The sequence below is a fragment of the Centrocercus urophasianus genome, unplaced genomic scaffold (genome assembly GCF_019232065.1).
Source record: "Centrocercus urophasianus isolate 14NV4802_14NV808 unplaced genomic scaffold, USGS_Curo_1.0 seq_3, whole genome shotgun sequence".
Taxonomy (NCBI): domain Eukaryota; kingdom Metazoa; phylum Chordata; class Aves; order Galliformes; family Phasianidae; genus Centrocercus; species Centrocercus urophasianus.
In genome coordinates, this window is record NW_024884866.1 from 604284 (window position 1) to 629110 (window position 24827).

The following is a 24827-nucleotide window of genomic DNA, read 5'->3' on the forward strand; positions in this document are numbered from 1 at the left end:
CCGCTGGGAGCGCGGCGTTGCCCAATAGGAGCTGCGCGGCGCGGCTCGGCCTGCGCCTGGTGCTGGCGGGCGGGTGAGGCGGCAGGGCTGGGCCGGGACGGGGCTGGGGGGGAGCGGGCGGCAGCCCCGAGCTGGGGCAGGGCTGAACCCGGGCTCGTCAGGCGGCGGGCGGGCCCGTGATTTGAGGGGTTTGCGCCCAAGGGAGGCAGCCGCTTCGGTGCGGGTACGGAGGACAGCCTCCCGTCGGGGCCCTGCCTGGCCTCGCGTCACCCGGGTGCCGCTGTGCGGCGGGCTGCGGGCGGTGTGCTCGTGAGGGGACTCTGGGGGCGGGCGTCGGGTCCTGGCACGCACCGCTGCCTCTCGTTGTGCGGGAGGCTCAGGGCCGGCTCGGAGCTGCTGGAGCGTCGCGTTGTGTCTCGGTGCCGGTCCCATCGAGTTCGTTCAGAAAGAGAAGGATGCGGGCAACGAATTTTCCTCAGTACGTACCCGTATCCTTAAGCAGCTCGCTGGTCTTCTAATTCCCCTTTCTGTTCTGGTTTCCTGCACAGAGTTATGGATCCAAGCTTACTGAGGGAGCGAGAGCTGTTCCGAAAGCATGCCCTCTCCACGCCTGCGGTCGAGAAACGGCCAGCGTCATCCGCTGAATCCTCGAGCTCAAAAAAGAAGAAAGTAAAGGTAGAGCAAGGTGGCCCATCGAGCTCAAAACAGAGCTCAGGTTGGTAACAGTGCCCTGCTCAACAATTGGTTGCTGTTTGCCACTGTCTGCTTGTGTGTTTGTTGGCATGAAATGGTTTGTCCAGGAGTTCTGCTAGCTGTAATCTTTCTGAAATTGTCTCTTTTTACTAAGAAATACAGTGCATGATGTGAAAGAATACTTCTGCCTGCAAGGTCAGACATCATTCAGTGACTTGCTTGCTGTTATTCAGTTGGAGGAACTGTTACTGCCAAAACATTACTTTGTAGGCAGCTGGATTTTACTTGGTGAATGTCAGTAAATGCTGGTGAGAGGATGCTGAAAACTAATTATCAGCTGAAAGTCATAGACTGCTGTGAGATGAATCTTGTTATCTGTCATGTCTGGATGGTGCATAGTGGTTAGCAGTTCTCCTTTTACCTAGGAGCTAATTTCTGTTCATGAACAGTAGGGGTCCCATAGAGTTGTTTTCTGCCTTAGTCGGGAATTCCATTGTTTCCCTGCAGTGGTGGCACAGCTGACAGCATACCTCTTAAAATGAAGTAAGTAGTTCTTAAGAGCACTGCCAGGATTAGTAAGAGCAGATGAGAAGTGCGGTACAGAGAGGATTCGTGTGCACATGGTGCTCTACTCTCTACAGTTTCCCTTTGTAGGGTGGGTAACTTGGGTTCATTATTAGTAGCTCTGCAAACCTTGACGTAGTTCTCTGATGTGCTGTAAAGAGCAAACATCAGGAATTACTAAAATACAAAATAATGCTATTGTGTAAACGCATCGCATACTTGCATTTTGGGTGCCATGTGCAACTCTTCTAAACTTTAAAAAGAACAAAACAATGTAACTAATAACAGCAGAGAAAAATCACAGAAGTTTGGAAAACACCTCTGAAATCATCTAATTCAGCTATCCACCTACCACCAATGCTGCCCACTAAACCATGTTCTTTAGTGCCACCTCTGCATGTTTCTTGAACAGCTTCAGGCTCGGTGATTTCCACCACCTCCCTGGGCAGTGCCCAACCACTCCTTAGCAGAACTTTTCCTAATACCCAAGCTGAACCTCCCCTGGCACAACTTGACGCCATTCCTTCTCTTCCTCTCGCTAGTTAAAATACCAAGGGTAATGGGAGGAGCACAGCATCTCCTGTATGAGGGAAGAATAGGGAGCTTGCGTATCTTCAGTTTCTCAGAGCCTTAAGGACAGACACCTGATTTTATCAGCCAGATATTTTAAAATAAATCAGAAGATGTGAGATTTCTATTTGCCACTTTTGCCATGCTGTCCTCCGAAAAAAATTCATGGGATATCTTAGTACGCACCTCCTGAGTGAGAGGGGTTTACAGGGAAGGAGCAATAGACATACAATTCGTGTGTGATTGTTCTGGAGGATTTGAGTAGCTATGTGAGCAAGCGACTGAGTAAAGAGTGTGATTTCTTGTTTTGTGGGGTAGGTTTTTGGTGGTTTTGAACATGAGAATGCATGACTATGAGGAGATATGCTTTATCTTTAATGGTGCTGGCTTTGTTTCAGACAATATCAGACAGTTTTCAGGATTTTTATAATATTTTTGTGCAAAGTGAGTACAGTCTCCTTTTTTCCCGTATTTACGAACTACTGCAGAATCATCAAGGGTTGAAGAAGAGAAATGGAAAGGGAATCAGCTTTTCTTTCCTTCCTAGGAATTGGCTCAGACCAGGTGTGCAGAAAGCCAAATGACAGAAGGGGTCAAGCAGCCATGGACACCAGTTTCCCCCTGGTGCTGCAGGGTCCAAGTCCTGTGCCTCAAAACCCAGTTTTTGTTTGAATTGTCAGATTCCTAGGTACCTGTCAGGATATGTGCATGGCACAGAGAGATCTTGGGGAGACGGAGTAAAAAGTGATGTTGAAGAATTCCCAGCCCCCTTTGCCTTGAGAGAAGTGAAAACTAGGAGAATTATTCCTCATTCTGTTGTGTAGTGACCATAAAAATAACAATGTCCCAGTAAACGTATGTGAGCACAAGTAACCTTTGATTTTGCAGAGCCTCCAAATCCCCCATCATTCTTTGATTCTGACTCTGAGAATTTGCCTTTAGCTCTTGTCTGGGGAGGTGGGGCATAGACATCATGCTAATCCTCAACCACACAGCTAAACATAGCCTGCATCTGAAGATTCCTTGCGAGATTTCCAATGAAAACAGTTGTCACTGTTGCCTAAAAACTATTGTTTGAACAAGCTAGCTGACCAAGTTGAAGAGTGCCTTGTTTACTCACTCCAGAGTAGCAGTGAGAAAATAAACGAAAAGGATCATATCTTTTTATTTCTTTTTATTGATCAATAGCGAGTCTTTATCTTGAAATCTTTGTCTCGGTGGTCTTGGTCAGAAAGAGCTGAAATCTCTGGAAGCTTATTCCACAGCTTTGCTTTATGTGAGGAAAAGAATTCTCCTGAGGCTCTGGAGCTGTGCAAGAGGAGTTTCTTCTCAGTTCCTTGTTTGCTGCCTCCTATATAAACCCATGAGTAGCTGGAGAGAGTCCTAAGTCTTCCTGTTGTGTGTGCTTCTCAGGAAGGCGTGAGAACACAAATCCAGCATCACAGAAGCTAGTGTTATTTCCCACGTGCTGCCTTCTCCTGTGCAGGATACCAGTCCCTGAGGACTGACTATGAAATACAGTAGAAGGTAATGAGATGTTTCCTTGGTCCAGAACGCAGCAGTGACATCATCTTCACGTGTCCTGCTTTGCATCCTCAATTGTCTTGTACAAGTGTCCTCAAGTGTCCTGGGACGCTTGATTCCATTGGTTGTGCTTATTGTTCAGCTTCAGTTAAGAGCATTCTATGCATGTGGGACTCATGCTGGCAAGGTTTAACAGTAGTAACTGTGTAGAAGATGAAAGTTTGCAGTGGTAAATGTGTTGGTTTGTGAATGAAGGAAGTAGATGGCTTTTCTGGATGAACCATTGGAATTTTTTGGGTAGTGGTGGCCTGGGTCTTATTCCGTCTTACTGACCAGGAAGACCATGAGTTGAATTGGTGAGCCTTTTGGTGTATGTGTGTGTCCAAACCTTTTGGAGCTTAGGCATGTTAACCCTGAGAGTGGGAGTTGGTGTAGTTAAAAGGAAAAAAAGATGAAAGGTAGTGTCTGTGGCACTGAGGTATTTCTGATGGGGATAAGGCAGCAGGAGCTTACTCGCTTGTAGGTTTTGCTTCTCTAATGTGAAGAGCATTATTTATGTAATTAACCACCTTGTCCCACATGTAGCTTCAGTCTGGTTGGGATGTTTCCTGCTTGCCTGTTCCTCTCTGTGTCCAGCAGCAAGACAGAGACTTAACAGGCTGTACTGAAGGCTGTGCTGTTGATTGTTGCTATTACAGCTGTAATTTGTAAAAACAAAACTTCACTGTTTGAAAACCTATAGATACAACACAATACAGAGGAATGATGTGGTAAGTTACAGGTAAAAGCTGATAGTCCAAGTTTTATGTGTTCAGCTTGTGAGAGTGCTGAGAGGGGGAATTCTGGAATGTATCTGCAGGTTGATGAAGTGAGCTGAAGTTCAGTTGTGCAAAACAAAGTCGCGTCTTGCTGTGCATCCATTCCACTCTCTCTTACGCTAGGCTTATCATGATGTGGCCTCCTTTGTGAAGCATATCAACACCTGGAAACTGTGCTGGCTGGGAGAAATTATTGTCACTGCTCTGGGAAGATTGCAGTCTGTCAGCTTGTGTTTTGGCAAGAACTCTGTCAGCTGTAGTTCAGCTTTGAGAAGTTGAGATAGGAATAAGATCATCAATATGTTGAATTCCCTGTAGTGTCATAGTTGGCACAGAGGCAGCAGCCTTGGGACAGAAAGATGACCCTGCTTCTTCTAGACCATGATCCCACTTCAGTGTGCTTTTGTGGAAGCAGTCAGATAGTCTTAAGGTAGTGCAGTAGTCATGTCTCAACTCAAAAGACATTAAACAGGTTGAAAATGAAGTAAGGGGAATGTGGTTCTCTGGAATGGGAGAAAGGAGGAAGAAGAGGTCAAATTATATTGTAGGAGGTTAGAAAAGGCTATTTTAAGGATGGATTTCATCCTGGCTTGCTTCCCTCCCACCACCTATTTTCTTTAAGTGGTGAACCCGTAGTAAGAACAACTGCTGAAGGCAAAAATTCACACAAGGCTCACATGGCATCTCTTGCCTTTAAATCCTTGTCTTTCATCTGTTTTTCCTTAATCCTTTATGTCTGTCTTGTCCCTGTGTGATTCACCACAGTGAGAGAAGTGTGCTCTATCATTGTGCTATGTAGAATTGGATTGTTGAGCATCTTTCTAAGTGTTTTCTCTGGCTAAGCAACATAGTTTTGTTCACGTTCAGCAACACCATTTGTTCAGATAGTCAAACATCTACTCTAGTAACTCAATATGAACAACAAAAAATGATTTAAAAACAAACAACTTTTCTTCCCCCATAACAACGGAACAGATCATCCTTCAGCTAAGTGCCCAGAAAGCCTTTGCTAACTGTTTAAGTTCACAGCTGGAGATGTAGTTGTAGCAGTTATCATTCTATTTTAGTCCAAAAAAAAAAAGCCAAAAAAAAACCCCCCAAAAAAGCATGTAACTCATTCGTCCATAAAGTACAAGTGGTTTGTTCAAGGTGTTGCATGGTCTCCACGTGCTGATGATCAGCCTTTCTTAAACCACCTCAGTTTCACGCTTTCTGAAGCTGTTCAGCATTGCTCTAACAGGGTTGGGTTCATTCTCCAGGTCTTTCACAGTTTTATTTTTCACACAGCAGCAGCAGTCTAGCATTTCATAGAGGAAAGCCAGCACCACCAGAGAAACTACAGTAAAGATGAATATGATCAGAATAACAAAGCAGGCAGTGCTCCAGTTATCGTGAAAAGGGTAGATTTTTTGCACTTGAAAGCCCAAGTACTGGTAAATAGATGTTGTCTCGTTCCAGTGAGTGGCGTTGAGAGTTGCCATCCTTGAAGAGTTGTCTTAGTGTATTTCCTGTCACAGATCTGGGGGCTGAAACAGAAAAACAAAGCTGTTGAGGATTCTGTTATCAAGAACATGCTGTGTTTTGTTGTTTTTATTTAATCCTAAATTAGAAAAACTTTATCTCAGACTGTTCTTGCACCTCCTACAAAAATACAATGCTGAATACGCATACTTGCTCTCAAAGTATCAAACCAAAAGGTGCAACTTGGCAGTTTGTCTGGAATGCTGATTACTGTTCCCTAATGTATGAAGCAGCATCAGTTATTCGAGACTTTAGCAGTTCATTTTACAAGTACATGTGAAGACAAGAAGGTTACTGTTTTCTGGATGTACGGGGGTTTCAACAGCCTGTGTCCTTACTGTTGACTTGTAGATTTGAAAGCAGTGCTTGGAACTTTCTTATTGTCATTTGAGTTTGCATGCTTTTTTGTGTGCTTTTTCCCTCTATTGACATCAAATAAATCCTTTTTTAAAAAAAGTGTAAACTGTAACTGTCTTGGAGGATTTTTCCGAAGAACGAAGCTCAGCTTTTCATTGTTGTTCACATTCACAAAAACAATCCTGGTTTCTGAAAACTCCTTATTCTGGATTTGCCCATTAGTACTGACTTGTTAACACTACAAAACCTTCCCAACCTAAAAAAACAAACAAAAACAAAAACAAACAAAAAAAACCCCCACAATATTTCCTGAGGTGTTCCCCAGTTGTTCTTTCTGCTGATATGAAATTTCAGCTTGAGAAATTTAGCAGCCTCATTCAGCTGCCTCTAATTCTGAGTATGTTCCATAGAATCGCAGAATATCCCGAGCTGGAAGGGACCCCTAAAGATCATTGAAGCCTCTGTGGAGCCTGCAGTTGGATCATGCAAACATCTGTGCTGTGTTCAGGTGGAAGGAACACCCAGCCCAACCCCTTCTGAGATCTGCCGCCTTGTTTTCAGTCACCTTCTCCACTTAACTCATCCCTTATCCAGTGCTGCCTGTTTGTACCAACAGGAGGCAAGACTGCAGTGTGGGAGGAAGAAAGTGAGAAGCTGGCTTCAGCAGATGCGCCTTTGGCATGAGTCATATTGCTGTAAAGATGGTCTGTTTCAGAAAGGCCATTGCTAGGAAGTGTGAAAGTAAGCAGTGTCTCAGTAATTGCTGCAGTTTCTCTAGAACAAAAAGCAGTTTTGTCTGTCTCTGTACTTCTCTGCGTTACAGCAGATGAGATGTTTGGCAATAGCATCTTTACAGTTGGGAGCCTTTCCCCAGTTTCTTTCTTTCCCTGGCTTTGTCTCCCAAAACAGAAGGATCTTATAGTACTTTAGATATATTTTTGTTACTTTAAGACTGTATACCGAAAGAGCTACACTAACTTGTGTTTATTTGGTTTAGCCACTGGAAGATGAGGTAATAATCTTTGAGTCCTTCCACCAGTTTAAAACCAAGTGTGGGAGAAGGACATAGATTCATTTGACTGTATTCTGTTGAGAAGGTAGCAAGTTTTTGGGTGCGGCGCGGTGCTGAGCAGTACCTGGGATGCCAGCCCCCTGCCTGGTGTGTAGACTCCTTGGTCGGCGTGTGCCAGTTAGCAGATAGCTCCCAAAATACACTTTTGTCTGTTCAGGTGCTGTCGAAAACATGGGATTGTGGAAGGGGGGAGAGCTAAGAAAGTGTTGACTGTGTGGAAACCTGGAGTTATATTTCCATGTCTTAATAAATGAAAGATTTTTGCTTTCAGAATGAAGCAAAAAGTGGGGATTTTCCTACGTTCATTGAAAAATAGTCCTGGCAATCTACACATGGTAAATTCAGTAATTAAAACTGCGGAATAAAGGGTCAACACCAATGTTTTGTTCATTAAACTGAGCCCGTAGATAATGCTGTAACAAACCTTACAGACATACTTCTGTAGTCAGCCTGGTGAGGAAGTGAGAACTTGAAAATGTCCGAAAGAGCAAGAAGTGGCAAAAGAGAACTGCGATGGTGTCTACTGAAATGGGTTCCTTTACTTCAGTTAAATCGCTTGTCATTATTTCTGTGTCATTATTGATAAAGAAAGGCATATTAATGAAAACCAGGATGGTGCAGCCAGGTCAGCTTGTGACGTACATCTTGCTGTAATCATTTAACAGTTACATACTTGGCTCTTTATCTTTCCATCTTCACTGGATCTAATTGAAACAGATCAGTGTTGCTGTTGAGAGGGAGCCCTATCTCTAGCATGTGACAGGCATTTATTGGAGGAATTGCAGCACCTCACCTGCTGTTTCCTCTTTTAACTTTGCAGTTGAGGCTGTAGCGCTGGGGCAGGTAGGCATCAGCTGCTGCTCACTGTAATTACCAGTGTGCAAAGCTGGAGGAGCCATTGCCGAGCCGTTCGAATTAGTGCAGCACTAATGAGGGTAGCATCTTTGAAAGCTGTCAAAAAATAGGCTGGTCTCACATGGGTTTCCTTCTGTTGTAATGGCACAATTTAAATTCATATTGTAAGCCAGTTCAATTTGTATGCAGTTCATCTCCTGCAACATTTAGTGAGTTAAATATTTAATGAATTTGGTTCTGTAAAGAGGGAAATGACTGGCAAAAAAGATGGTTTCAGAGCAGTGCTGAGGAAGTCCTGTTTAAGAAGCCAAAATAGGTATCTTGGGGTTTACAAACCCCCCATAATACATTAACAAATCTTGATGGATTCTCACCTTTTTGTGTGGCATCCAGTGCTCCAGTACTGACAGTAGTAATGATACCCAAAGGGGATGTCTTCCTACTCTAACATACTGATTTCTGGAACGTGTTTCTAGCATACCCACAAACACGCATTTCTTTCAGCTACTGCAATTGATGAGGTTTCAAAATACCCATTTGTGAGATGCATTTGTTAAATTTCAGCTTCAATGATTGCTTTATAGGGAAAATCCTTTCCACGTCATTTCTGCAAAAACATACGATCTGTAACAAGAGTGAGGCTGCAGAAAGCAAGCAGCCTCAGCAGTAAGCATCAAACCCATTTTGTTTCCTGAATCTGGGCTTGCTGGGTTAGCTTTTCTCTAAGATGAAGTGGTCATCAGTTTGCCATGAGCACGCAGACGGTGGAAGTGTCTGACAGTGCAAGGCAAGCACCCCGAGTTCGGCAGAATAAAATCCAGCTAAACCTCGAGAAAAGCAGTCCTTGTTCTAAGAGGCTTTTTGCAGGCTCGTATGTTACAGGCATATTTTCTTGCAGCAATCAAGACAAACGTAAGGCAGCATTATAAAATGATGTGCACCTACCTCTTGTCTGTACGGATGCTGAGCGGGCGCCGTGCCGTTCCCTGTTTTAATGCAGCCTATGGCACAGCTAAGATGGAGCTGTGCTGCGATTGGCCGGCGTGCGGTGCTGCTGACAACTTCCTTTATGCTCATTTCCATCTCCCCCTCACCCCCAGCAGGAAATCATTCACAAATATGACTCTTACTGCCCGGATTGAGAAAGCCACTCCTCTCATTTTTGGGATGTGCATGATGAGCTTGTTAGCCAAGGGGTACATGGCAGCGGCCCTGAGCTATCTGCTTTGCACTGGGACTCAGGCTGTGACGTTTGGGGTGTTCCTCCCTGCAGGGCCGCAGAGGAATGATGTGTCAGGGACTGCAGGCAGGCAGATTGAACGAGATAATCTTCGAGAGTCAATTGACAAAACAAATACGCAGTGAGTCATCTTAGCTGTAGCCCAGCCCTGATCTTTGTTGTAGGCACTGCCCATCTCTCATTATGCATATGATTTTACAACGCTTCCTGCAAAGCAATTAATTTTTTGAGTGCAAAATGAGATCCTGTGGAGGAAAATCTTTATAGGCGGGGTTTGTAGGGAGGGCTGGCTTTTGTTGTTTCTCTCTTAATTTAGTAACCAGAATAGAATGTTCTTATGTAGCTGGAGTTCTGCTGGTTATCCTGCGTGAATTTTAGAATTGGTATGTGTAAAAATGGTACTGTGTAAAGCTTCTAATAAAATGTCATAGAATTGCTTCAGAATTTGCAATTTCTGAGTTTTGGGTTTGGATTTACCATCTCTCCACATTGATGCCAGTTACTGTATCAGTCTTTACAGTAATTACTGAAAGCAGGTTTATTTGACTGAACACCAGGTTCCCGCTTTGTGTTGCCTTTCATTAGTGACTTACAGATCAACTTAAGAAGTAAGCTGAGATGCAGAGGGAGAGACATTAACAGAATTTAGCTGAGCCACAGTGATTTTGGAAGCTTAATTTGCAGTTTACCGTGAGAAACTTAGCGAGGGCTAAGTTAAACTTAAACCCAGGGAACATCACCATTTCTACCTGGTGCATTTGGCAGTACTTCTCACAGCACAAGCCCCTGAGCTCTTCTTTTCCTTTTTGTTGCCACTCCCGTGCGTGCCTTCCAGTTGCCCAGCATGGCAAAGCCTTCACTCAGCAGTTCTGCAGCCTCTCCTGCAATTGAGGCACTTCCATTGCTCTTTCCTGTCCCTGCACTCATTTTTTACAGAAACAATAGGAACAGATGCAGGTACAGATTTTGAAATTTACAGTGGATTAAAAATAAAGAATAAAAAAAAAATCCACAAACATGATGACAACGAGGGGAATTTTGCTTTTTTGGAGAAGTTAAGGTTCTGAAAAGCTATTTTTGTTAGGTTTGAGCAACGTTACGCTGGTAATGGACCCGTGGCTTCTGGTAGCGGTCTGTGGATGTTTCTATTTAATGTACTGCATTGTGCAGTTAATACAGTGTCATTAACTGAACCTTACGAGAATGTTGAAACAAATTTTGTGCTGTAACAGACCTCGTGGTACCTGAATGCAGAAGCAGGCTTAGCAGCAGTGGTTGTGTGAGCAGCGCAACACACTGATCGATGATCTTGAATTTATGATTTCTTTGTGATAAACTCTCTGCTAGGGTTACTTTTCAAACAACTGACAAAAAAGCAAAACCACCCACCCAAGCCCAGCACAGTAACTACAACCTTACTTTACTGGATGAGTATTAACTGAAATAAGTGAAACTTTCTGCTCCTGGCTCAGCAGTATGGAGCAGTCAGTAGGGAAAATTGCTTTGAGTGTGCCAGTTTTATGGTGTAATACTGCAGTTTAATGCTGCAGCTGCTTGCTCTTTTCTTAGAGCTCGTGTCCCAATATCTGTATAGATACTGAGTTCTGCTCGGAAGCATTCTAGAGCCAGCAGGTAGCTGTGTGTCTGAATCCCCATACTTACACACAGAGTCCATTGGGAGACTGCTCCCAAAATGTGCTTCTATTGTTGGCTGTAGAATTAGGTTCTGACAAGGGTTGTTGAAAGCATTGTTTATTTGTTTATTTTCTCCTTTCATAGATCACAGCAATGGCTCATTTAATTTGAAAGCCCTTTCAGGAAGCTCTGGCTACAAGTTTGGAGTCCTTGCAAAAATAGTGAATTACATGAAGGTACGGTGGTTTCATGTAAAAGTATAATGTTTGGAAATGCTTTAGTTAATTTTTCTCTGTGGTAGCAAAAAGATGCTGAATATTTCAGGCCTTAAGATTTCCTTACTGTGCAAGAGGAAGAATTTCAAGAAACTAGGCTGTTAAATTTAAAATGCTGTCAGTAAACAAAGGGCCCATTATTTGCTTCATTTCTGGAATCCCAGTTATTCCAGGTCTGCTTAAAACCAGGAGAATGGTTTTTGTTTGCATTAGAAATAGGAATTTGAAGATGCTATCAGCTTTCAGGATTGATGAGCTGTTTTTCAAAATAACTTGTAACTTGGCGCTTGACAGATAATTCAGTCATTTATCTAAGCTGACACAAACTGATTTTGCTCCTCATCATCAAAGACCTAACATTGGTACTCATATGCTACGTGTGTTGTGTCGCTCTTGGTTTTACAGAAATTGTTGTCATCACTTTCTGCCAGTTTTCGTTACTCTCCGGTAACTGAGCTGCTGAATAAAGAACTACAGAGCACTGATTGATCCTCTTTATTCTTCCAGACTCGGCACCAGCGTGGTGATACACATCCATTAACTCTAGAAGAGATTTTGGATGAAACGCAGCATTTAGATATTGGACTCAAACAAAAGCAGTGGTTAATGAATGAGGTAAAGAAAAGCTTTTGGTTGGAGATTGAAGGATTGAATCTCAACTGTATATTTAATTGCAGACACTATAAATATTGAAGTTCTGCTTCTGAAAAGCTGCATTGCTTCATGTTTCTGTCTTGTGCCACCTGCTATAGAAATTACTGAAATGAAAGCTGTTCTGACATTTTTAAGGATCAATTACTGTTACTACAGTTAAGAGTAAGTTGTATGTCAAGTGAATTTCTTCATTGCTAGTTTTCATTCTTATAGTGTCACTGCAACTTGCTGCTGTGTTCATCTTTATGCTTTATCAATCCAAATGTCTTCATGGCATTGCAAGACTAGTAAATCAACAAAATCCTGTATTTGGTATTTATACCTTATCAAGATCTCGTTTTGCTGGTATGGTACTTAGAATCCTTGCAACAAAGTAGTAAAGGCTGTTGATACATGCTGGGGGGGGGATCTCTGTAGTAAAAGTAGGATGTTTTTAATTAATACTAATATTCTGGAGAACAGAAAACTGGTAATGCTGCTGTTATGAAAACTTGGCTCCACTGAAAGCTTTGAAGAGTAGGTCCAGGTTGTTTCCATAACAAATCAGAATTTTGGGACTGAACCAAAAAGCTCATGTAAAATTATCACTGAGTTGGTAACCCGTGATGATACTGCATGCACAGCAAAACTGATTTGGACCAGATCTTAAGTCATTTCAGTTGTCCATGAGTTTCTGGTCAGCTTTACTCTGAAGCAGCACTGTAAGTAAAATCCTACTGTGCAGCATGTCTGCTCTTCTCAGTTTCTGCTACAGCTGCTGGTGCCAATTGGCAGCAGTTGGGGAAGGCTGACTCGTGTTTTGTTCATGCCAGGATAATGCCTTTCACGTTCGTAACATCCATACAACCCAAGTTTGAACTGCCAAGTTGTCTATTGGCACTTCATGTTCAACCAAAGCACACTTTTTCTTGTGTTCCACCTTTTTTTCTTTATTGTCATGCCTTTCTCAAAAAGGAACACATGCGCCTTTGAGACTTGAAGCTTCTTCCTGCCCAAAGGCATCGAGTGAACGATGCTAAGCGTTTGGTGCTTTGTGCTGTATGTCGCCCTGAGTTAAGCCTAGGCTGGATCTGAGATCCAAGGACTTAAAGTTTGTTTCAAATCTCCAAACTGTCAGTGATAAACACGTGGCTGACATACTGTAGCTCGTGAAGTACTAGTTTGTTCTCTTTCTGAAGGTTCGTAATTTATATTCCTGTTACAGGCTCTAGTCAACAATCCTAAAATAGAAGTTATAGACGGGAAGTTTGCTTTCAAACCCAAGTACAACTTGAAGGATAAAAAGGCTCTGCTCAGGCTCCTGGACAAGCACGACCAGCAAGGGCTGGGAGGAATCTTTTTAGAAGAAATTGAGGAAGGGCTACCCAATGCACATAAAGCTATAAAGGTGAGTCATGCCTGTCTGGGCTTCAGCAAAACTCTTCTGGGTAAGTTCTCAAAGGGGAAGTAAAAGCTATGAGAGAATTTTTTCAGAGTTCTTTTTGTTCATTTGGAGACTCAAGGTCTGATTTAGTACCTTTTCCTGTGTATCATCCTTTACGTTTACAACTGACCTGACATCTCAGCACAGCTGTCAAAGCTTTCTTACAAAAGGTGCTTTATGTATTATGTTGCAACTGAAAGCATTTAATTGTGCTTTTATACCTTGATCTTGGCCCTCGGTCTCTCTTCTTCGTTTTATTAGTGCATTTATTGATGGTGTCCACTTTCGATGCTTCTTTTTGTTGCTTGTTACTTCGCTGCTCTCCGATTCATTGATCTCTTTGTGGAACAGGATCTGGGTCTGTTATTCTGAGAGTAGAACTGATTTGAGATTCTTCTTTTGCATTTCTTTTCAAGGCTTTAGGGGACCAAATTCTCTTTGTTACCCGCCCTGATAAGAGGCAACTTCTTTACTACAATGACAAGAGCTGTCATTTCTCTGTGGACGAAGGTAAGTGTTTATTTACATCTGTATTCATGCTTTAAATTCAATGTAGACAATTGAATGTCTCTTAACGTGATAAGAAAATACTGGTATATCTAGGTTCTGTCAGCAGAATGGTATATATTAACGTGATGATAACAGCACTAGCAAACGAGTTCGGGGATAATAACCTCTGTTATCTATTGGATGCATTGGTACATGGCACCAGGAACCCAACAATTCAAGTATAGCAGAACAGAAAAGAGGAAGAGTTGCCCATCTGTGGCTTAGATGACATCTAACATTTTCCTGCATAAAGGCAGATGAAGAACAATGAAATTTCTTCTGGGTTTGCGTGCTGCTTTTTTACCCAGCTTTTTCCCAATCATGTACTTCTGTTGGCAAATGCAATGAGGAACCAGAAGTTGAAGAGAAGGAACAAGCAGACAGGGAGGAGACATAAGCAAAACTACTAGGAAGATGTGGTTTACAACTGGGAGGGCAGCCTGAGTGCAGGCTGGTGCTGCAGCCTAGAGCTGTAAGTGGAGCTCCAGAGCTTCAGCACGTATTTTTTTAATCTAATGAATAGTGAAGTCCTCTGCAATCAGTGTGCCCATTGGCTGAACACAGCAAGAGTCCAGGTTATGCAGTAATATATGTATCTGCAGAAATTAATTACGCCTGTCAGGGTGTGTTGCAATGATGATGTCAGAGCCAACATCAGATATCTGTAAGTACAGAAGGGAGAAGGCATTCCCTGGGAAAAGACCTTATTTTAAATGACTCAAGGACACTGAATACTTACTGTTGATCACTTGTTCTGTAACATGCCACATGAAGTCATATTCTAAAGCATCACATTATGATAAAAGAACAAAAAATTTTAATTGGATTTTTAACTGCTGCATGTGCAGGACCGTAAAACAAAACAGTAAAGTGCTTTTTCCTTTGAGTAACTCGGAGAAACTATTTTGAACAGAATCATGCGGCTTCTTTGTTACATACCAGACGTAATCTGTTAATAGTTTAGTTCTACAAAGATAATTTAGTAGATGTCACCTACAGCATTTAAAAATATAAAGATAGTTTCCAAACATCTTCAACTGTTGTACAGTCAGTGAATATACAGATGATATAGTATATTTGAGAGCTTGGCTTACATAATTATTCTACTAGAGCAGAAAAGGATACTCACCCTCTTCTGGGCTCACATAGGAAACTCCAGTAGAGTGGATCTCCAGAAGAGATCCTTCCCCACTGGTAGCCAGCTCTTAAATGGCTCTAGGAGAGGTGCAGCCAGGCTCCACCCCTTCCTTCAGCACAGGTGAATTGCCTTCACCTGTGCGCCCATGGCTGACTCATTGCTCGCCTCAGGTGATCAATCAGAGGTCCAGGCTGTGATTCAACAGCCCCATACAACTGTAATTTCTTTGTCTCTTTATGGTGGGCATCCTAACAGTATGTGAAATGAAAGATCATAAGCCTGTCAGCCTTTATTGGGGAATTTGTAACTTCCCAAATGTCTATAAGTTTAGTATTAATGCTGTCAGCCTGTTCAGATTGTGTTTCTTCAGTCCATCAGCCCATGGCTTTTAGGATTCCTAACTTTGCCAAGACCTTTAGAAATCAGCTCTCTTGCAGTCAAGTTTTAAGTTTTTTTAGCAGCTACTGGTTATATTTCAGTTCCAATTGCTGATTATTTCTTTTCCAGATAATTGGTTGTGGATGCCCCACCCCCTGGAAGTGTTCCAGGCCAGATTGGATGGGGCCCTGGGCAGCCTGGTCTAGTATTAAATGGGGAGGTTGGTGGCCCTGCCTGTGTTAGGGGATTGGAGATTCATGATCCTTGCGGTCCCTTCCAACCCTGGCCATTCTGTGATTCTGTAATTGGCACCCAGCCACTCTAAAAGAGTTAGCAGAATCTCTATTCTGTTGCTTTCAGTTTATGATAACTCCTGAATTGATTGTGAAATTGAATCAAAGGGTCCATTTTATTGAGAAGTTCTGATGAAATCTACCAGCTCTGTCAGGGAGCCAGTACAAATCCAAGGCTGTTCATATACAGTCTTCATATATTCTAGCACATGCAGTACTGATTGGTGGTTACGAGCAAGCAGTGCAGACCTTTGCTATAAAATAAGGGAAAATGTTTTGTTAAAAAAAAAAAAACAGCAAAACAAAACACAAAAACAGCAATAGAAAACATAAAATGTTTAAGCCAGTTGGCTCAGTCTCCCAATGAGAAAGGCATGAAAGCCCCTCATGTCTGTGATGAAGGGACCACGAGCATGCAGTGTTTGCAGTTCAAGGTGGCCTTGCTTGCTTTCATCCGCAGGTGGCAGCATGTTCCCATCAGCAGAGAGGGATTTTTTTGTTTCGCTTTTGTGCTTTTTCGGGTTTTTTATATATTTTATTATATATAATGATATCTTCTATCATGCAGAAGATAATGCTTTCTTCTGAGAGAGGAGGCAGAATATTCTCTCTTTTGTGAGATTTGTGATCTGCCTGCATGTGCCACAAGTCTTACAACATTCCTGAGTGGGTTAACTTTGTTGTTGCAGCTGGAATAGGTCCTTTTTCCATGCATGTTATCCTGAGATGAGAAAAACCCATCCTTCCTGAGCAGTCTTGCTTTGAGATTGTTTCCAGAGCCCTGGAAGCACGTCTCTTAGGGAGTCCTTGGCAGAATCATCTGCGTACAGGATCAGCTATGACACGTTCCTTGCGTTAGCAGTGCTATTTCAGCTTGTTATCTCCAGCAACATTAAAACTAAGTTTTTTAGAAGGCTGCAAATAAGCCTTGAAGAGTTCTCAGATTCTTTGATCTAGCAACTGATGATAGTTCAAAATATGTTTCTAGTTTAATGCTTATCCTTAGAAGTAAGGGCTTTGCACTCCTCAGAGCGCGGTTTTGCTGCATGACACTCCAGTTCTGAACATATGTTGGCTGGTGTTATTGTCCTCCATGATCCTCTTCCATTGCTGTCTGAGCTCCATCAGCAGTCAGTGAAGAGAGAGGTGCGTGGGGTAGTTTGGAGGTTGCTGCCTAAAGCAGGGGGACGAACTGTCTGGCAGTGCCTGCGTTTGCCCCGACTGCAGTTGTTTTGGTGGCTGAACAAGCTTTTCTTTCTCTTTCGAAAACAAGCTCCAATGTACTTCAGCAGCGGTGCAGTACCCTATATCGTTATCTCCAGGGTACTGGGGAAGGTATGTGTAGTGAGGAACGGCTTTTGTTCTTCCCCTTATGTGATTAGCCAAAGAAGGTTCAGATTGCATGTGTTCCTTCTTCACTTCCTGACTAATTAATCTTCCGTCACTAATGTGTAGCTGAAAGGGTTTATAAAAGCCAGGCTAAATTTCAGGTGCTTCAGCCAAGGCAAGCACTGCCTTTTTGTGCTGGGGCTAAGCACTTTGCATGTGAAGCAAGCTTTCACTGGGGGCCTGAATGCTAAAAGGCCATTCCGATTGCTTCACTGTTAGAATTGATGTCTTTCACCTCTGAAGGAAACATAGGAAATACTGTAATGCCTAGAAATGTGGATATTTGATTATACAGATGTTTAATAGTCTTCCTAAGCACCTTTGAAGAGATTTTAAAGAGTGGCAGAAGCCTATTAAATTTCACAGTATAAAAATTGCTCAGGATCAGTTGATGACTAATGGTTTTGGCCTTGAATTCCAAGATGGTCCAGGCACAGCACCAAGTTAAAATCGGGCACCTTTTCTTTCTGGTTTAAATGTAGAACTGTTGCAGAGCAGGACTTTACGTCCCCTACTGCTCTTCATTTCTTTCCTTCTGCCCTCTCTGCAGAAATGTTGTCGTCTGTTCTTGTCCTGTACTCAGGTTTTAGCTCAGCTCAGTGGAGACTCTTAAGCTGTTTTTAATCTCTGACAGATTTTATTACCAGTATGATACAGAAGTTTATCTCCAGAAGCCATCTCAACCTTTTTGCAAGAGCGGGCAAGACAATCAGAGCTGCAGGGTAAGCTGCAGGAAGCCACCGTGCAGCCACTTACCCATGACACTGTATCCCAAATGTAAGCATTTATAGAAGGAGAGCATGTTAGGTTATAGTAGCTCAGGGAATGATGGTGAAAATTGCTTTTGTATATGAGGCACCCCAGGCAATAAATCTGCGGAAACATCCTTACCCCTCAGATATTTCACAGAGGAAAGCCATTTACAAAACTTCTGTTGTGCTGCCCTCTGTTCTGCTTTGTGTATTTTTCCTGCTGGTCCAGGTTCATTGTTTTAAGTTTGTGCCTGCAGACACTTTGATGCTAGAGATGCTAGCGAATACTGAAGTGGCCTTTAGGTCAGCTTCATTCCCTCCTTCTTGATCTGGATAAGCAGGGGAGCAGCCTGCGAGTTGTGCTAGTTCTGCCAAGCCTCTGAGTTGAAATATTTCAGTGATCAAGTTGCAAGATGCTGCATGCATCAGGATTTGTTCACTGAGGGTGCTGCAGTCGCAGCTCGCTGCCTGTTTTGGTGAAGATCTGCACTGCCGTCAGGACGTACGAGTCCTCTGCTGAAAACATACTGATCTCCCTTAGGCTTCACAGCCCATGTTGCTTTGGTCAGAAACTCTTTGGAAATTTCTTTCCAGGGGATTTTTTCCCAGCTCTATCTTGTCATAGCAACCTAAGTGACAGGAGTTGGCAGCCTGCTGAGGTCAGGTGCAGCCTTCCTTCTTGACTGCTGAACAGCCTTTGCTTTCCATAGCTGTTACTTGTTCTGGCTTAGCTGTAAAGTAGTTTTCTGACTCTGAATGAAGAATATACCACCTTCACCATGCTCTGTTGGCATAAAGATCACTCAGCAGTTTACAGGACATAGGGAGGGAAAATACAGTGTACTTCAGGATTGCTATGGTTTTGTGTGCTGCAGGAATGCATGCATCTGAACCTGTTCTCTGTGCCTGGCTGGAGCAGACCGGTGTGCAGCGAGTTTTCTGCTTCAACAGTCCCCTTCCTGCTCTCCACAGCAGGTCTCTGCAGACCAGTTCCTTGTCACTGGCCCCTCTCATGAACTACTACAAGTAGTGCCCCTCTTTTTTGCTAGGAACCACAAGAAAGTCCAGGGTGACTGTGTTTCAATTTCTTCTTCAAGCAGCTGGAGAAATCACATCCTGTCATGGGTTAAGGGTATGGATTTTAGGCCTGGAGTTGGCTGAAATGTGGGTGATTATTTCTTGAGAGTGGTGGTTATTGCCAGCTTTTCACATAGGCTCTCATGTTTCAGAGGGGATGTTACAGCAGTTCACAGTGTATTCCCAAGGTCTAAACTTTCAGTTGCTGATAGGGGCATAGTGCTTGGAGACTTTGAATAAATCTGACAGGTAATATGGAAATGGTTCACTGCCAGCTGCTCCCTCTCTTCATTTCCTGCATTTAGTTCAGTATCTGGTGTGACACAGAATCGGTTTTGTGATGTGATGATAGATGTATTTCTTCGCTTTTTAGATGGAACCCTGAATACAAACCACAAGCATGCACAGCCATGTGAATGCATCCCCACCTTTATGCTGAGCCAACCCTTTAACACAGAATATTGCCAGGGGACAGTTTTATTGTCATTTCTCACTTTCCTGGGCACTAAGGTATTTTAATCCTGTCTATGGAACTTCACCACGGAAGCTCTATTGCATTTACTGCAGTCAAAGCTACAGTGCTGAAAGCTGCCTGATTGATGGAGGAGTATTTAAAAAGAATGGCTAAATGCTGTGAGGTGATTCTGATGGGGCCAATTAGTGAATTAAACTATCTGTACTTAAAGCCCATTTTAGCGTTGCGGTATTGGTTCTTGGTGACTGTTAATTCATATTTCTTAACCAACTTTAAAAGGTGATTGTGAAGCTGTAATGATGGTATAACACTGCATTACAAGAAATGCAAAACGCTGTGGTTAGATATTAACTGTAGTCTGCACTTCTGTTGTTGTTAATCCTTCAAGAGCTGACCATTTATTTTCTAGTGTTTAATTTTTCACTTCTGTTCTCCAGAAGAATGTAAGCTAGTTAACCTTAAGTACCTATCCTCAGCTTGGTGGGGTTTTTTTTGCACCAGAGCATTTTTCCATGTATCGTGTACTCTAACAAGGAGACAGGTCACTTGTGTTTGCAGCAGAACATGGTAAGAAAAAGACCACTGTTTTTTAAAAGTGAATAGTGACCAATTCTCTTGATGCCATCACCCAGCATACACTTGCCTGTCACATCTTAAGAGAACTGCCTGCATCTCTCACAGGGCTCGTCTGTGCACAGCTAAAGGCAGCAGAGTGCAGCATGGCCTGAAAGCATCTCTGCCTGGAACCTGTTTAATATTTATGTGTTTATATGCACTCTTCTCACTTCATGCATGAATTGCAGAAACGATGGTTTGGAATATGGTTTCTTTCAGAAGTGTGATACTGAATTTGCACAGCCATCACGTGGTCCTTATTTCCAGCCACTAGCGGGTCTGAGTGTCCTGCTGAGTCCCACTTGGGTGCTCAGGACAAGGAAAAAGGAAAGGGCCTGGAGGAGCATGCCCTGCTTAGCCTGAGGGATGCACTAGGACCCTTTCTTGGGCTGCAGCCTTTAAGGCTTATTTCTGAGAAGGCTGAGTGCTTGTTGCTGAGAAATGTCCTGCGTGAGTTTGGCTTTGATCTTAACACAGCCTGTCCACCTGCTGCAACAGGATGAGGTGAGAGACGATCTGTGAGAGCAGGCACTGCAAGATACCCCTAAAGCCAGGAATTGCACCAAAAATGGATGAGCGGACAGAGAATGCTTTGGCTACAGTGCTGCTCCTTGCGTTACGTTATCTGAAAGTTCATGTCTCGATGGCTCTGTCATGCTGTACAGCCTGAACACAAGCAGTGGGCTAAGCACTATCTCCTTGTAACCAAAAGTGGCACTCTGACAGGATTCAGTTTTCAAAAGCACTGCGTTACCAAAAATGAACATTTGCTGCTCTTCCCTGGCAAAATTCCTTTCTTTTGTTTCTGGAGAAGCTCGAACAGCCCTTTACTGTTGGCAATGAAAAGAAAAAGAAGGAGCTGAGACTTAAGGCATGCCCATTCTTAGAAAAACAAGATGCATTAGGAAGGGAACGGTCCAAGTGAAGGATGGAATTCTGTTCTTTATGGCTCTGAACGGGACCATTTGGTTGCAGTGTGCCCAGAGCCGGTGTGTTCGCAGCAGATTGTCACTGGAGTGTTTCATCGCCTGCTGCATAGGACAGCTTCTTACACATGCAGAAGTTGTGGTTGTTTTGACAACTGTGTACTAAATTTATCTGGAAATAAAGGGAAAAATTTAGTCTTGCGTTGCTATGTGTGCCTCGTGTTTTATTTATAGATTGTTAGCCAAACCTGCTGACAGGATATATCTAACTGACTGCCTGGGGAATGAAGGGAGGTAGAACTGTACCAGCCGCTGCCGGGAGAAGGCATTCCAGAGGCTCTGTGAAACTTTACATGAGGCAGAAAGTGCTCAGGCAGATGGCAGCTGCTCTAATTAAGACTTACTGCCTCTGCCTTTTTTCTTGCTGCTGAGGTTTTTAAGGTGTCTCGCTTCTTTTTATCATCAGAGGAATTCTAGTAATTTATTATCCTTAAAACATGGTTTGTATTAGATTACAGTGATAAAGGAGCTTACTACCACTGAAGTTAAATGTCTTCAATCTTCAGTAAATTGGACTATGAGATGGCAAGTCTCCCATGACAATGGCAGCAGAAGTTGTGTAAATGAAGTTGCCATTTGTGGTTAGTTATTACCTTTCACCAGGACCAGGTTTGAACTGAGGCTTATAAAACACACTCACAGTCTGCTGTGCTACAAGGTGCTAGGCAGAAGGGTGGATGCCATAGAAAATTACCATTAAACGCACACATTTTGCCTGTGGGTGCCCCTGAAGCTGGGATGCTGGGGTGCACTTAATGCAGATGTGAATCAGCTCATCTTTTTCCATGAATTGTTGGTGGCTTTTGTTGTTGGCTGCTTTTGGAAGTGCATCCGACTTTAAGAGTGGGTAAAGGCTGCACTAATTGGGTGCCTGCTGGCAGCAATAACTGCATTGCAGGCTGGCGTATCGGAGTACTTCAGTGTCTGAACTCAGATCTGTTTCATCTTTCCTTTCGTGCAAGGGCTTTGCCTGGGGTTTGTTCGCTGAGTTGTGAAACGAGGGTTTGTTTGGTGTTTCAGAGTTTCGGAAACTGTGGAGAAGCATTCCCATGGATTCTATAGATGAAGACAAAGTTGAAGAGTACCTGAAACGACAGGGTATTTCTTCCATGCGAGAAGCTGGACCGAGGAAAATAGTAAGAGATACAAATTGCAGATCTTTCTGAGAAATCCCCCCCCCGCTGACCCTGTGATGTTAATTCCAAAATATGTTGCTGAGCCTATGCGCAGCTGCCTTCTGTAGCTCAAGGAAATGCAACCAATTTTAAGAAGCTGTAAAAAAACAATGCTGAAGCCAGCAGCCAGTGTTTTTATAACTTGTTTCAGCCAGCGTAATCCCAGAAACATCAAGAAGCGGGCAAATGCCAAAAATCCCTGAGAACTCCAAAGTGGAAGCTTCTGCTTAAAGCTGTACAGTACGTTAGGAGCAAAACAATGGCAGCTCTTCTGGGAGAAGGTTTTCTCTTCCCTTTTTCTTTTCTGCTGAACGGCCTTGAAATGTTGATACGAATTGTGTAACCTACCTCCCACTGCTCTTAGGCTGTTCCCCATACAGAGTGCAATATGCTCATGCTTTACTGGCAGGCCAGAATGGCATCAAGATCTCCAAAGATGCTTTCTTCCTGGCTTGTAACAAATCTGTTGTTTTTTTCTTTTTACACTTACTGTATGTGGCATACCATCTCTTTTCTGTTGTGCACCTGGCTTCAAACTGGCTTTCACAAAGCCCTTCCACACAGGATCTGTTCCTGGTTTCTGCCGTTGCTACAGTGGATGTTAGAACACCTGCTGTAATGTAGGCACTTCTCTTGTGTTCTGCATATTCTAGATGTGTGTTTGAGCACATCGTTGTGGCTGTGGGCCATTTAACTAACTTCTGTAGTTGCCTCGGAACGTTCAGGGATCCCACTTTTTAACAAATGCCAGCTCTCCTTCAGCACACAAGATACCAGGAAGCTCTGCTGCATCCCCAGTGCTAATTCCCCACCAAGATTCGAATTGAATACAGTTGCTTCCTGCATAAATAAAGACCCCTCGCCTCCTGCCTCCCCCCAGTTCAGCTGTTCAAGCACAGCTCTCCTTCGGAGTGAGGCAGTGGCTGCGAGCAGCACAGTGTCCCACGTCAGGTCAGATGTTGCAGCTGGAAGGCAGATCTTTTGACTACCATTTATTTCTTCATTTAGGCTCCTGCTCAGAGGAAGAAACCCACTTCTCAGAAGAAACGTCGATTTAAGACTCACAATGACCATTTGGCTGGAGTCTTGAAAGATTACTCTGATGTCACTTCTGGCCAACAGTGACTGGCTGAATTTTGAAGCAAACAGACGTTTTTCTACAGGCTTTTTGCCACGCAGACTCAGCGACTGCTTGCAGGAAGACTGACTCTGTATAGTGATGTGTTCCCTTCATCCCAGTGACTGCCGAGATGGAGCAGATCAGTTTAAGAGCAAGTTTTAACTACTAAATTTAGAGTTTAATTTAATTAGCTAATTGGAAATGTGTCTTCAAATAAAAGGTTCGCTCAAATTGCCTCTTGGCATAGAGTGATAAATGGTGCTCAGCATGAAATACAGGAGTTCCTGTTCAGTGCTTAACTCTGCTTTTACATTGCTTAATGGGTGTTACCTGGAATTACTTAAGAGGAGCTTTTTCATAGAATTGAATACAGCATTGTTGTACCTATTGCAGGGAAACCTATTCCTAAAATCACTGCAGGCAAGTTTCTTTTACAGTCAAATACACCCACAGTTTGTTTGTTCCTGCCTTGCTATGGAGTTGAGCTTTCCCGAACTGATGGCACCTGAGGCTCTGACTCAGAACAAGCCCTCTCCAGAACTCCAGGCAGGCTGCAGGGGAGCACTGCAGCTGCTGCTTCGTAATGCTCATCAGAAATTGCCCTCAGCTATTCCTCCTCGCTGTAGCGGATGCACCTCTGTTACACAGGCAATTTCTCCTCACTGTAGTGGATGCACCAGTGTTGCACAATTCTACTCATGGATAGGGGAAATAAATTGACAGCGTAATACTACAACTTTTTTCTTTTTTTTTTTTTTTTAAGTAATAAACTTACAGTGCTGGTTTCCAATGTTTCTTCCTTAAAGAATGTGTGAGTTCATACTTATATTTTCTTTTTCAAAGAGGTAAAGGAGTCTCTGTTGTGTTTTAATCTTCTCAATGAATTACTGTTCTGGGCTAACATTGTCATCTTTTATCATTCTTGTTCGGGGGAGGGAGAAAACCACCTTAAAAGAAAGCTTGCTGTAGATGCCTGATGTCAGTTGCAGTACAGACTGCCTGACATGGAATGTAGCCAAATTATGTTCTCTTGATAACTTGTTTTTACATACTGAACCAAAGTCAGTCAATGCTGATATTGTTTTCACAGTACTGCAGCAGAGGGGCTGTTCCTCAGCTCTTCTGAGGTTAGGATCAAAGATAAAGCAGGTGAGTGTGATACCTGCCAACAGTTTGCTGCTGCCTGCGCATGAGCTGCTGTCTTGCCTGATGTATCAGGATTGGAGCAGAGGCTGCTGGATCTGGGCACACCAACAGATGAACAGAGGCTTTGTTGGTGGAGAGCTGAACAGATTACGTCTGCTTGGGAAAGCAGGAGAAATTAACTTCTGTAAGTGTAGCATTTATCCTTCTGTACAGTACACTGGCTTTTTAGAGAGTGCTCTTTTATGAAGCAGGCACTTTGAACATGGTACGTGTCAATCCTGTGTAAAGAGATGCTCAACACCAGTAGGAGGTTCCTTTTCTGTTTATGTGTATATATATATATAAAAGCAAGCAGCACACTGGTTTTGAGACTTGTTCTTTCCCTTTTCCAGGCTAGCACAAGTGATTCATCTTGGAGCTTTTTATTTTTCCGTTCTAGTTCTGCTTTAAAGCACCCATGGCACACCTGCAAAACTGTTCTCTTCTATCATCTTCATTCAAAGACAAAGACTCCCTTCTGTGTGCTGCATTTT

At 43.1% G+C, this 24827-nt stretch overlaps 2 protein-coding genes across 5 annotated transcripts; one reads left to right on the top strand and one right to left on the bottom strand.

Annotated features, from left to right (window-relative positions):
* The first annotated feature begins 9 nt into the window (after positions 1-9).
* Positions 10-23938, top strand: GTF2E2 (general transcription factor IIE subunit 2). Its single transcript, XM_042828474.1, has 8 exons — positions 10-73; positions 549-715; positions 10994-11085; positions 11632-11739; positions 12983-13165; positions 13618-13711; positions 21874-21989; positions 23037-23938. Exons 2-8 carry the CDS (start codon positions 553-555, stop codon positions 23151-23153), a joined length of 873 nt encoding a protein of 290 aa, XP_042684408.1. The 5' UTR covers positions 10-73; positions 549-552; the 3' UTR covers positions 23154-23938.
* SMIM18 (small integral membrane protein 18) lies at positions 3540-14950 on the bottom strand. Of its 4 annotated transcripts, XM_042828475.1 has the most exons (3): positions 14880-14950; positions 13423-13569; positions 3540-5695 (listed from the first exon to the last, which is right to left on the bottom strand). In XM_042828475.1, the coding sequence occupies exon 3, from the start codon at positions 5648-5650 to the stop codon at positions 5357-5359; it is 294 nt and encodes a 97-aa protein (XP_042684409.1). In that variant the 5' UTR covers positions 5651-5695; positions 13423-13569; positions 14880-14950; the 3' UTR covers positions 3540-5356. The 4 variants fall into 4 exon arrangements, with proteins under 4 accessions (XP_042684409.1, XP_042684411.1, XP_042684410.1 ...); XM_042828477.1 differs by lacking the exon at positions 13423-13569 and having other exon boundaries at positions 14880-14920; XM_042828476.1 differs by lacking the exon at positions 14880-14950 and having other exon boundaries at positions 13423-14841.
* Positions 23939-24827: the final 889 nt, after the last annotated feature.

Coding starts and splice junctions, on each gene's coding strand:
- GTF2E2 (XM_042828474.1), top strand. CDS start 553: ATGGATCCAAGCTTACTGAGGGAGCGAGAGCTGTTCCGAAAGCATGCC. Junction 716..10,993: donor GAGCTCAAAACAGAGCTCAG/GTTGGTAACAGT, acceptor CTCCTTTCATAG/ATCACAGCAATGGCTCATTT. Junction 13,166..13,617: donor ATGCACATAAAGCTATAAAG/GTGAGTCATGCC, acceptor TTTCTTTTCAAG/GCTTTAGGGGACCAAATTCT.
- SMIM18 (XM_042828475.1), bottom strand. CDS start 5,650: ATGGCAACTCTCAACGCCACTCACTGGAACGAGACAACATCTATTTAC.